The sequence below is a fragment of the Talpa occidentalis genome, unplaced genomic scaffold (genome assembly GCF_014898055.3).
Source record: "Talpa occidentalis isolate TD23 unplaced genomic scaffold, MPIMG_talOcc4v2.1 talOcc4.8, whole genome shotgun sequence".
NCBI classification, from domain to species: Eukaryota; Metazoa; Chordata; class Mammalia; order Eulipotyphla; family Talpidae; genus Talpa; species Talpa occidentalis.
In genome coordinates, this window is record NW_023605194.1 from 75,626,751 (window position 1) to 75,639,281 (window position 12,531).

Sequence of the window (12,531 nt, forward strand, 5' to 3'; positions counted from 1 at the left end):
CCGATAACCCATGCTCCCACCTCTAGCGGACTGCTTGGACCCCGGTTCTCTCACTCCTGGGCTGCTGTCATGGCCGTCTATGGGATTCTTTCCCCTCAGCTCCCAAGTCACCACAGGCACTGCCAGGCCCCTCTCTTCTGTGCAGCGTGTCCAGCCACCCACTGAACCCTAAACTCCAGAAAAAGCGGTCTACCCAATGCCTGACTCCCTGGCCTCCCTTCTCCCTGTCCCTGTCCTGCCGGTCCTCCAGACCCACCCCGCACCTTCCTCCTCCACGAGCTTCCACAGTCTTCAGTGGAAAGACTGACGCGGGCTAGACGTCCTATGAACACCCGAGACATCTGCTGACCCTGTATTTAGAGTTATCAAGCCCTGCTGACTCCTGGATTACGTCGCTCTCTTGCGTTCTAACTTAAGATTCATATTCTAGCTGCCTTGCTCTTCAACTACATGGTAAGGTCCTGGAAATAATCCCCTAACAGCCCAGCTCTGCTGCTGCCTCTTCTAGAGAACATGGACGCGTTGTTCGGAGGTCAGGCAGACCGGGCCCCCAAAGGACAAAAGATGCAATTTCTGGGTTACAGCAACTTCAACATTACTTTTCTCAGAACTCATAGGATTAGAGTGTACACTCAGGCCAGGTGGTTTTTTTCCGCATTTTCATTTCTGTTAGATTCCTCTTTAACCCAGTTGGTCGGGGTCAGACCAAGGTCAGCACCCAGAACCCTATGGCACTGCTGTCTTATCACCGAAAAAGACCAAGAAACAAGTGAAGACCTCACTGTTCCCCCTCAACACGCTTAAGGATCGTTTCTCATGCGGGGATGCCCCCTTCTTGTGTCTGTTTTTACCCCAAGAGACACCAGGATTTTTCTGGCTTCTCGTCGTGGACGAGGGGAAGGAAAGCCAGCTCCTTTAAGCTCCATTAGACTCTCAGTCCCTGCAAAGTCTTCCCAAGTGCCCAGCTCAGCTCTTCCTGCACACTGATGAGACCTAACCACAGCAGTTGTAGTGCCCTGGGAGGGCAGGTCAGACTTGGTCCAGGGGTCCCAGGGGAAAAGATTGGGGCCAGAAGGTAAGAGATGGAGGGAAGAGTTGGAATCCAAAATCCTGTAGCCAGAGCTTCCAGCCCATGGGACAGGTGGCCTTGTAAGGTCAGCAGGAGCTGGAAAAAGGCCCTTGGGAAGGGGATTTGGGCATCGGGGTTGGGTAGAGCTAGGTGACCATCGGGGTTGCTGGATGGTAAGGTCCTGGTGGGCAAAGCCCTGCCTTGGGCATCTGTGCAATCCTTCATCCCAAGGATTGAGTCTTGCTCACTGCTGGCCTGAGGCCTGCCCACTGCATTGGGAGGCCTGGTCTTCACAGGCCCGAGGCCTCTGCGAAGAGGTAGCCATAGGCTTAAAAGTCTGAACAGTTATGAAGCCCCTCTTCCACCTGACACTGGAGCCCTGGATTCTACACATAACGTTGAGCGTTCATACAGAAGACACGAACAGCCACGGTGGGCAAGGAACAGGCAGATTTCAGCTGTGTTTGAGGAACTCGGCCTTCTCACCTTCCCACCCACCCACAGTAAGGGGTCAGGAAAACCCTCATGTCCAGTGGGGCAGGAAACAGGGTTGAGGAGACAGGCAGACAGAAAAATGATCCAGAGTGAGAAAGGGAGGAGACAGAGGACTTAAGAGACCTTAACCTTGCCACTGTGGGGAGGGTGACAATGTGTAGGATGTAAATTTTAACACCTGAGAACATTTCCATTGATCCCTGCCAAAAAAGAAAAACAGGACCTCAAAACTCCTCTTGCCTCAGTTTACCCCTAATCTCATGAGATCTAAGAGAATATAGGGTGTCAAAGCTGCTCCGCACATCCAAAAGCTGAACACCTTTGCCCCTCTTGGTTCTGATCTTTCTTACCACTGGCCATTGGATACCATGACATGTCACAGATTTGAGGCAGACCCACCCTTTGGGAAGGGAATCTTTCAAAGATTCCCTTCAAAGGGAATCTTTATCTTAATCTTAATCTTAATCTTAATCTTAATCTTTCAAAGGTTAAGGTGCTTTCAGGAAGCAGAGGATGGATAAACTGGCCCCTCACAACCCTCTGCGGCCTAAACCCATCTTCCTTGTCCCCTCCTCCTCCTCACCCCACTTCTTTGGGCCGAGCAAGGGGAGGGCAGGCAGGCCGCCCAGTGCCAGGCCCTGGGAGGAGTAATTGAAGGGAGCAGATGAGAAGAGAATGTGTGTCCTCCCCCACCTCCCCTGCCCCACAGGGGCTGCTGAGAAATGAAAACTAATCAAATTACAGCCCACGGCCTCCCTACCCGTGCACAGCAGCCTGCCCAGGCCGGGGCAGGCGGGCTGGGTGGGGTGGGGGCCGGGGGGAGAGGGAAGGGGAATCACATCTAATCCACTGTAAACGTCTTGATGTGCAGCAACAGCTTAGAGGGGGCTCAGGTTTCCGAGGCTTGGCTATATTTATCTCTGGTTCCATGCCAGCGGGGAGGGTTTAAATGGCACCCAGCAGTTGGCGTGAGGGGCTGCAGGAGCTTGGGGGCTGGTGGCAGGAACAAGTCTTTTCCGACCCCATGGAGCTATATGAGACATCCCCCTACTTCTACCAGGAACCCCACTTCTATGACGGGGAAAACTACCTGCCGGTCCACCTCCAGGGCTTTGAGCCGCCAGGCTACGAGCGGACTGAGCTCAGCCTGAGCCCCGAGGCCCGAGGGCCCCTTGAAGACAAGGGGCTGGGGACCCCGGAGCACTGCCCGGGCCAATGCCTGCCGTGGGCGTGCAAGGTGTGTAAGAGGAAGTCTGTGTCCGTGGACCGGCGGCGGGCGGCCACGCTGCGGGAGAAGCGCAGGCTGAAGAAGGTGAACGAGGCCTTCGAGGCCCTGAAGCGCAGCACCCTGCTCAACCCCAACCAACGGCTGCCCAAGGTGGAGATCCTGCGCAGCGCCATCCAGTACATCGAGCGCCTGCAGGCCCTGCTCAGCTCCCTCAACCAGGAGGAGCGCGACCTCCGCTACCGGGGCGGGGGCGGGCCCCAGCCGGGGGTAAGTGGCCACCCACCACCTGCCCGGCTTGGGGACACAGGGGGGCCTTAGACAGCCGCCAGCCCCCATGGCGGGGTTCTGTCAGAACAGGTGCCAGGCAGGGCCTCAGCGGGCTGGGTTGTCCAGCTGACCTCCTGGGTCCCTTCCAGACCAGACAAAGGCTGCAGGGAGGAGGAGCAGGGTGGCAGAGGTGGCACGGGACTAGAGGGGGGATTCAGGAGGCCGTACGGAGTCAGCAGGGTGCACTGAGCTTACTCTCAGGACCCGGGGGCCAGATCCTGAGGGCAAGACAATGCCCATGGATCTTTGTCCCCCACCCCAACCCATCCTGGTTATGGCCGAGCAGAGAGAAAACCCACTCAGCTCACTCGTGAAATCCCAGGAGGTCTGCACAGAAATCACCCTGGTTGGGCCAGACACTCTGCCTCCTTACCTTAGCTCAGAGAAAACAGAGGTAAACAGAGGAACAACAGAGACTCCTTTGAAACGGGCATCTTGTGAGGGCAGAACCACCTCCCAGGATGGATGCCAGGAAGCCGGGGCTCTGTGGCCAGATGGGGGCATGAAGGAGCTGATTGCCAAGATTAGGGGCCCAGGGGTGGCCTGGGCTGGAGGGCTATAGCCTGCGGGTCACCACCAATCCCACCATGGATGTTTCTGCCTGTTGGGACTGGACAGAGACACCACAAAGAATTGCTGAGCCCTGACCTTGGGTCTTGGCCTTGCCTTGCAGGTACCCAGTGAATGCAGCTCTCACAGCGCCTCCTGCAGTCCAGAGTGGGGCAGTGCACTGGAGTTTGGCCCCAACCCAGGGGGTAAGTGAAGCTGGACCTTGAGTCCAGCCTCTCATCTTGTCTCTGCCCATTTCTCCCCTCTTACTTACTCCCTGCTCCAGGCTTGTGGACTCCCTGAAGTCCTGACCAGTTAAGGAGTGGTCTAGGCCTCTTCCTGCTCCCAGGCTGGTGTCCGGTAGCTGACTACCAGAGAGGAGTGTGTCCCTGCCACCCAGGGGTCCGTAGGAATTGCTGAGTCAGAGCTGCAAAACTGGGCCAGCAAAGAGCAGTTCCAGTGTCTGAGGGTACACCACCCTGACTCAACCTCGGAGTAGCTGCTTCCAAATCCTAGGCATACTAGGGGAGTTCATAAAGGACACACGCGCGCACACATGCACACACATGCACACACACGCACACACATGCACACACATGTGCACACATGGCTGTAGGAAAGGCAGGATCTGGGGAGTAGGACTCCTGAGTTTTGCTCATCCCTCTATCTTGGAAAATCAATTCTATCCCCAAGGACTCACCCCCATCCTGGGTCTCGAGACCCCCTTCACTGCACAAGTAACATTTTCCCCCTTCTGCCTCTAGATCACCTGCTCACAACTGACCCTACGGACGCCCACAACCTGCACTCCCTCACCTCCATCGTGGACAGCATCACGGTGGAGGACGTTTCCGTGGCCTTCCCAGATGAAACCATGCCCAACTGAGATTGTCTGCCAGGCCGGGCGTCCGTGGGGGGCCACGGCTGGCCACAGATGCCACCATTTCTGCAGGAGGGGCCTCCTAAGCCAGGCTACAGATGCCAAGAAGCCTGCCCTGGGGCTGCCAATGCCAGACTATCCCCCTCCTTATCTGTAGAAAGCCCACCTACCACCCAGAGTGGGGGTAGATTTTCTCAATTAGCCAATTCCTGCTAGCCAAGCAGAGGGGGTGCCGTTTCCAGGGAGATAAAGCAGGGGGCCAGAGCACCTCCTCTTTACACCCCTTGTTCTCCTGGTTCAGGGGGCAAACTCAGGAGCTCCCCTTTGATCCTAAGGCAGCCTCAGCCTCCAATCCCACCCCTCAACAGAAAGTTTGAGAGAGAAGACAGTGCCCTGACTGGACAAACAGGAGTGGGCACCTCCTGTTCTTGTCTCTTCCTGGTGCCAGCGGCTGGGCTGGGCCTGCCCTGAAACCAGAGAGGGGGAGAAGAATGATCCCGTTCACAAGTCCCTGGGGGGCCAAGCTTTCTGCAGTGAATATTGGGAACCTTCCAGTGCTTTTATGTTTTGTTTGTTTTGTGTGTTGTTTGTAAAGCTGCCATCTGACCAAGGTCTCCTGCGCTGAATTTGCCAGGGACAGGCAGGGGAAGGGCGGGGGCGGGGGCTCTTGGGGTGATTTCTTTTGTTAACCAAGTATAGTGTGGTTTTGCCATTGTTTTGTAACTTTTTTGCTAACTTATTTGGATTTCTTTTTTAAAAAATGAATAAAGACTGGGTGCTAGAAGAGTGTCCTTGATGACGCAGAGGGAGGGGTGCCCCTCGGTGCTCTGGACACACCCAGGGGCGGGGCTTCCAAGGACCGGAGGGGGCGGGTCCCAAAGCAGCAGGCGGGTGGGGCAAGACCATCCGAGGGGTCACTAGGTGTGGGGACACCTACTTTTTTTCACCATTACAAAGGAAAGCAGGTTTGAGCTACTCCCCCCCACCCCACCCCCGGCCCGGGTGAAGACAGATTCCACAGAAATCCTTATGGGGCTCAAAGGAGCCCTACCGAGAATTCCGTGGCAATAACTTCAGACACTGCTCAGTTTACCGAGCTCCATCAGAAATTCCAAAAGGTCCCCTCCCTTCCAGTTAACAGAGCATCCTCATGTACCTTGTGCTCAGCCCTCAGCCAACTCGCTGGAACTTGTGGGTTTCCTCTCCTTAATCCCTGCCTCCCCTCTGGGGGACAGGAGCCACGTGGGGGAAGTGGGAGCAATTGAATAGGGGTGACTGCGGTCAGACACTGCAACTTCCTTGCCAGCTAGCATGTCCCCTACCACACCGCCCCGCCCCCCATTCCTCCGCGGACTCTGGCACCTGTCTCCAACTCAGAGGATGCAGCAAGTCTGCTGGGGGGAGGGACTCCCTAAGAACAGCCAAAGGAAGAGAAGCTGGTTCCCTCCCTGTGGGACACTATTCTCCAAAAACAAGTTTGCTGTGGGGAGTAGTTGGGTGGAGAATTAAGGACAAAAAATTTTGGAGAGATTACATAAGGATTAACTGGGACTTATCATGAGATAGAATTTGAATGGACCACAAACATCTACCAAAAACTATTAATTCCAACTGCTTTGGGCTAATTTGTAGCAAATTAAAAGTTTCGGGATCATTACAAAAGCCTGGGGATTCAGAGCATGGTACATTCCAGTCCCCATTCAATTCTTGGGGGGACTTGACCCAATTTCATTAACCAGGGTCTCCAGCCCTTCACTCACCCTACACTTGCCCTGGGCAGCTGGTCCATGGCCCCTACACCTGACCTCCTGACTTGCTCCTGAACAGAGGATCCACGTTCTGCCCCCAAACTTCTCCAGAAGTTCAGCCTAAGGAAAAGCAGCAGCAAGTGTGAGAACAGGCTCACAGAAAGGATGGGGGTGCAGAAGGAGGGTCTTCCAGGGCCTGTTTGTCCTAAACAACCAGTCAGGGCTGCCTCTTTGGGGAGTCACACATTGGCCTGTTTGTGGGAATTTTATGCTTGAGTTTGTTTCACCTTCCTGAAGGGCTGGAGAGGAACACCTCTGTCATTTCCACAACTCTTAGCTCTCTTTAGCTCACCACCCTAAATAGGTTGCAATACCTTGGCTCGCAAATCTACCTTTATTCCCTTCTGAGCCGCTGAAAAGACTGAACTACACACTGGAGGGAGCTGTCCCCTCAGGTTCATTCCCTCTGCCCCCTACGACACCCTCAGCACCCTCCCTTGTCTCCTACCTTTTCCCTTGGCTTCCTCCTTCTTGCGCTGGCCAAGAAGGGCAACCGTCTCTATTCAGGAGCTAAGGCTCAGGGATATATTTTTTAGGGTTAGTCCTCTTCCATTGTCACGTCAATTGGAAACTGAGGTTTATGTTCATGACCTGATAAAAATGAACAGTCCTCAGCAATATCCACTAGAGTCAACAGTGGCCAACCTTTGTCAGGTGCAGCCACTGTTCTACAGACTTCTTTTTCACTATCTTTAAGTCCCTACGCCTCCCACAAGAGAGAAACAATTTGCTGGAATTTCACAGACGTGAATGACAAATCTTGCCAAGCAGGAGCCTAGTCTCATTCATTATTTCCACAAAACAAACAATTGTCATCAAGGCACAGAGATTTTCTTAAATTAACAAATGCTTAACCTTCCCAATTGAATTACACATTAAGATTCCAGTTAATGAATAATAAGTGGTATTTCTTCAGGGAAATTAGCTTAAATTTGGTCTCCTTGGGAAGCACCTAAATCAAACTGGTTTAATCAAATGGTGCCTAATAATATACTTTAGGGAATCCGCTGCAATGAAAAGATAAGAATTACTTGAAATTTACAAACCAGTTGCCAGTGTGTACACAGGAACTTAGTAAGAGTTTTCAGATAATTATAGTGAACTGCACAGTGCCTGAAGTGCTCTTTGTTGTCCTCCAATAAACATTCAAGATATCTGACTCTCAAAGTCATCTATTTGGCAGACTGGAGAACCTCTGTTGGTGCTACAGGTGTAGCAGGTGGCTGCAGGACGGAGAGGAAGACAGGGGGGACACGAGGGTGAGTGGAGAGGGCCCCTCAGCTCAGGTATGCTTCATAGCTAATACCCCATAGCCAACACATCCCATCCCTTGGACTTGTCCCAAATCCTGGCTTCTGAGCTCCAGAAGAGGACAGGAAAGGCTGGAGGTCAGGAAGAGAATGGATGCTCCCAGCTGACCTGGGGTGTTGGCTGAGAAGCCCTGCCCAGCGTTGGTGGGAACCTCAAATCTCTACCTCACTTCAATTCTGGCTGTGCCTCACCATCCTTCCTTAGCCATGGGCAACCACCAGCCATACCAAATGTGAGCCAGTTTCTCTAAAGGCCTCGACCTCACTCTGTTTGGAACATTCCTAGAAGAGCCAGAGGCAGGAACTCCAGGAAAGAAAACGAGATAGTCCTCACTTCTCTACAACTGCGACAGAAACGCTATGCTGGGGTCTCAGCTCAAGCTCAGCACGTTCATGATATTCTCACATTTCCAGATAAGCCTGCTCCCACACTCCCCATGCCAGCGGATGTCAACACTGAGGAATCTAAGGATTCCTTCAGATCTCATTCCTGCCGCCAGCTGGTCACTAAGGCTGGTGAATTCTACCTTTGACCATGGAGACCATGGGGAGGGCACCCCAGAGGCGTGTTAACACTAGGCCAGCACTTTCCCATGCCTGCATGCCCTTCCTGGCTAGGTCCAGGCTGCCTTGTCTTCCACCCATTCCCTCCTCTGTGCCTGGGGGGTTGGGGTGAGGGGGAAGCGCTCCGTCCTTGTCCCATCAGTGTCTGGGATGCTGCTGGTCTTGCAGGGCTGGAAGACTGTGAGGTGTACTATGCAGTCCACAGGGGCCCACAGTCCAGGTGAGAAGCACTATTGCCCACGGAGATCACTCACACCAAGCCCAGATGAGCGGCCCAGATGATGGGCTTGGGGAAGGGAGCTGAGTGAGGGGCCTAGCCAAGAAGCAGGGGCTAGAGATCACTTAAAAGGGAAGCAACATTTGTTAAGCATGCCTGGCACTGGCAGAATATATGTCATTAAGGACAAGGCATTGGTGCCAGGAAGACGTGGGTTTGAGACCCACATCTATCTCTTACCAGCTGTGTGGTCTTAGCCGTAGAATTTCCTGTTCTGTAAACTTGTGATAAGATATCACGGTGTCCTGAAACTCTAACGAGCTATTGTATTCAGCATGAGCAGTGACTAGCACACATCATTCTCTATGAATTTTAGCTCTATTTAATCATAAACCTTATTAAAGGCCTCTAGATAAGGCTGGCTCATTATTCGTTCAAGGATGTCTACCTAGGGATATGAGATCAAGGGTGATCACACGGCCCGGTGTGAGAGTCCTGGGAGGCAGGAGACATCAACGAGACAGTCCAGAGACATAGGAGCTCCACAGGGTAGGGGGTGGGGAGCTCACAGCTGCAGAGGCCAGAAAGAAGTGCCCACCTGCCTTCCGATGATGGGGTGGGACAGGACTTCTCTGAGAGGTGGACTTGAGCTGGTGGGCGGAGGAGAGGGCACTGGAACCAAGTCAGGACGACTTCTGATGCCACACCATGGAGGTGATCTAGAGGTGGGGGGGGGGGGTGCTGCGGAAAGTGGTTGTAGCACAGCGATGTAAGCAGAGGGCACTTAGGAGAAGTACCTGTGGAGCAGCAGGAAAGGCCCAGAGTAGAGTGACTCCTGGCCCGGAAGGAGAGGGGAAGGGAGGGGAGGGGAGGAGAAGGGAAGGGAGGGAAGGGATGTCAGCCCTGCCCGGGAGCCGGCTGCCTTTTCACCCCTTCCTTTCCTTTCTCCCTTGGCACAAGCTGCCCAAGGTCAGCCTCTATCACGCCTGTGGTTATGGACACAGACACCTGGTTACTGAGTAATTCAGGCAGATATTGACATCCAGATGACAGCAGCTCTTCAAGTTATGAAAGATCAGAGATCATCTGGCATTTTTCTTTTCTTTCTGGCTTATTTCGCTGAGCATGATCCCTTCCAGCGCCATCCATGTTGCTGCAAATTGCATGTGTTTATCTTTTTTTGAATGCTGAGTAATATTCCATGGTGTATATGGACCACATCTTCTTGATCCAGTCATCTATTCCTGGGCATTTGGGCTGTTTCCAAAGCTTAGCTATTGTAAATAGTGCTGCTATAAAGATAGGGGTACAGGTGCCCTTTGGAATTAATATTTCTGTGTCCTCTGGAATTTAGAAAAGCTAAATAAGGAACCAGGAAAAAGACTAATTATAATAAAGTAAAAATCAAAATCAACAAGCAACTATAAACCAGAGACACACTACGGGGAGTGGGGGAGGAGGGAGGAGAATCAATACAAGGGGGGTGGGAATTGTACAGGGACTATAACCAAGATGAAAATGCATACGTTGTGCAAAAATGAAAAATGATGTAAAAAATATATAAAATTGGGCCTTCCTGGTGGCGCAAGGGGTTAAGCACCACACTATGAAGCAATCCGCATCCTCTGCAGCATGAATTCGATCCCTGGCTGGCCAGGGAGAAATGCACATGGTGAGGCAGACCTTTCCTGTCTCACCCGCTGCTCCCCTCAGCAGTGTATTTCAGTCAGTCTGCCTGTTCTGTTCCCCACTCTGTCTCTGGTGAAACCTCTCCCCCCCTTCTCTGGCCTGTACCCCAGCTCTTGTATGCATAAATACATAAATCTTTAATATATATATAATTAAAATATTAAAAATATAATAATGCAAAATTTTAAAAAAGAAATACCAGAGCCAGTTGCACGTTGTCTTAAAACCAGGTTGTTTATTGGCACACACACACACGCACACTCGCACTCACACACACCCACACGCCTGCTCCCGAGGCACGGAGCCAGCACGGGGCTGAGAGGAACCTGACGGGAACCAAGCTGCTGAGGGGCTCGGGTCCTTGGTGACTCTCCAAATAAAAAAGGTATTGACTGTGAGGTCAGGGGCACACCAAGACCACAGCCTCCGGCCCTGTGACAGGGTCTCTGCTCCATGGGCTCCCTGCAGTGCTCCCCGAGCTGCCCTGAGTGGCCGCAGCCCCAGCTATGCCTCTGACCTGACCAACATGATGGGGTGAGTTGCAGAGGGGAGGCCAGGGCTGCGTCTCCCCCTGAGCTAGCCCTTCGAGAGTCCCCGGAAGGAGTCAGATGGCCTCGGGTTCCCCACCTTCTCCCATCTTAGAATCTGGGGTTCCTCATAATCTTAGTATCCATTGCCCAGGAATAGGGGCTCTTTCTCTTTGTCCGATTCATTTTCTGCTCAAGAACTGCTCCAGCTCTATCCCCAGCAGCCTGAGGGGAGGGAGCACTGACAGAGCAAAGCAGGCAGCGGCCTTGGCCTCACCTCGGGAGCCTCCCAGGCCCTCACTGGTGCACCTCTCCTCCACTGAAAAGCAGAAGGCTCTGAGCCTGGCACCGCCCCACTCCTTCTGGACCGGGTGCTCTGGCCCATCACCCCACCTGCCACTCAGAACCCAAGATGATCAGGCTGCAGACCAACTGCTCAGCTGCCTGTAGGAGGGCACAGCCCTGGCCCCCTCCAGAAAACATGCTCCAGACACCTGTGCTCTCCTCCCACGTGGATGAAGCCCTGCGTGGCATCAACCACTCGCCATCAACTTGGATCCCAAACCCTTCCAGGCACCTTGTCAGGCTGAGGAAGTGAGAAGGAAGAGGGATGTCTTGGGCGTGACATTTCTACCAAACCAGGACCTTTATTCCTCACCCCAGTTGCCACCATGCAATTACATGGTGCAGGCTGGACAGGTCCCGGATTTGGAGGAGGCACCGTACCTGCACACCAACACAGCCTTGAACACGGGTGGGTGATTTGGGGACAAGCAGGAGAATGACAGCTGTCACCAACACTGGATTTCTTGGACCTGGGACATGAGTCACTGACGGGGATACTTTATTTTCTTCCCAGGAGGTTGGGGGAAGGAAGCCTCAGACTATCTCTATCCCAAATTTTACTTTAGGGTCAATATATATTCAATCCACTCATCGGGTATATTCTTACAGGGCTGGGGTTCCTAAAGAAGTGGGGCAGAGGGGGACAGCTAGGAAGGGATGCTTGGGGGCACCGTTGGCAGTGCACGGTAAGCTCTGAGCTGCCCCAGAACCAGGATCCACGTAACCCCCTCTCCCATCCGGCCACAGTGCCACTTATGGTTGGGCCAGGTGGCACCCCGGCTGCTCTCCGGCCACTGGCTCGCCCTCTAGCTGGCCTCCTACTGTCACCAGGCAGGAGGGCTGAGATTTCCCCTTCCTCAGCCTTGGCTCACAGCTCAGCAGCCACTTCTCGCAGATCCTTCCCAAACTCACATTTGGGATTCCACCTAAGCGGGGACCCGGAAGCTCCACCTGGCCTTTCTGCCAGCCTCGCCATCCTGGGTGCATGGGCCTGCTGCAGCTCTCCAAGCCCCAAGGTGGTCCCAGAGGCAGGTGTGCCAGCTGTGGAGATGAGTTGGGGGAGGGAAATACTGTGGGTGCCGAAACCAGATGTCAGGCCAATGGACACTGTCAGGAGGTGGACAGGGACCAGATGGCCAAGTAGCCCAAGCAAGGCAGAGTCTGATGCGCCCCCTTCCGGAAGGGCCTTTCAGCCCTGGGCGAGGCGTCCTGGTCCCTGGTGGAGGTTGCAGCCCAGACCAGGGTAGGTCCAGAGACCAGGAAGGTGTCCCACCCACCAGGGTGTCTGTCCTCTCTCTCCTGCAGACTCCCAAGTATGGAACCTTGATGCCTCCAGGCCAGGAAGCCCAGCAAGTCCATGGGAGACGTAGAGAGGACGCAGAGTGGGCCTCGGGCTTGCCGAGGAAAGAAGGGGACGAGTATATTCTGAAGTCCAGGGCTAGTGGAAAATCAGGAGACTTGGAGCCGGGGGGGAAGGGGAACGAGCTGGAGGGGTCGGAGCCGGTGAGTCTGTGAAACTCAGG

At 53.8% G+C, this 12,531-nt stretch overlaps 1 protein-coding gene across 1 annotated transcript; it reads left to right on the top strand.

The window, feature by feature from the left end:
• Positions 1-2,517: 2,517 nt before the first annotated feature.
• Positions 2,518-5,332, top strand: MYOG (myogenin). Its single transcript, XM_037496969.1, has 3 exons — positions 2,518-3,059; positions 3,793-3,874; positions 4,433-5,332. The coding sequence occupies exons 1-3, from the start codon at positions 2,589-2,591 to the stop codon at positions 4,552-4,554; spliced, it is 675 nt and encodes a 224-aa protein (XP_037352866.1). The 5' UTR covers positions 2,518-2,588; the 3' UTR covers positions 4,555-5,332.
• Positions 5,333-12,531: the final 7,199 nt, after the last annotated feature.

What these genes read in the sequence shown, in the direction of transcription:
- MYOG (XM_037496969.1), top strand. Translation starts at nt 2,589, where the DNA reads ATGGAGCTATATGAGACATCCCCCTACTTCTACCAGGAACCCCACTTC. An exon ending in GGGGCGGGCCCCAGCCGGGG is followed by an intron (nt 3,060 to 3,792) that starts GTAAGTGGCCAC and finishes CTTGCCTTGCAG; the next exon opens with GTACCCAGTGAATGCAGCTC. An exon ending in GTTTGGCCCCAACCCAGGGG is followed by an intron (nt 3,875 to 4,432) that starts GTAAGTGAAGCT and finishes TTCTGCCTCTAG; the next exon opens with ATCACCTGCTCACAACTGAC.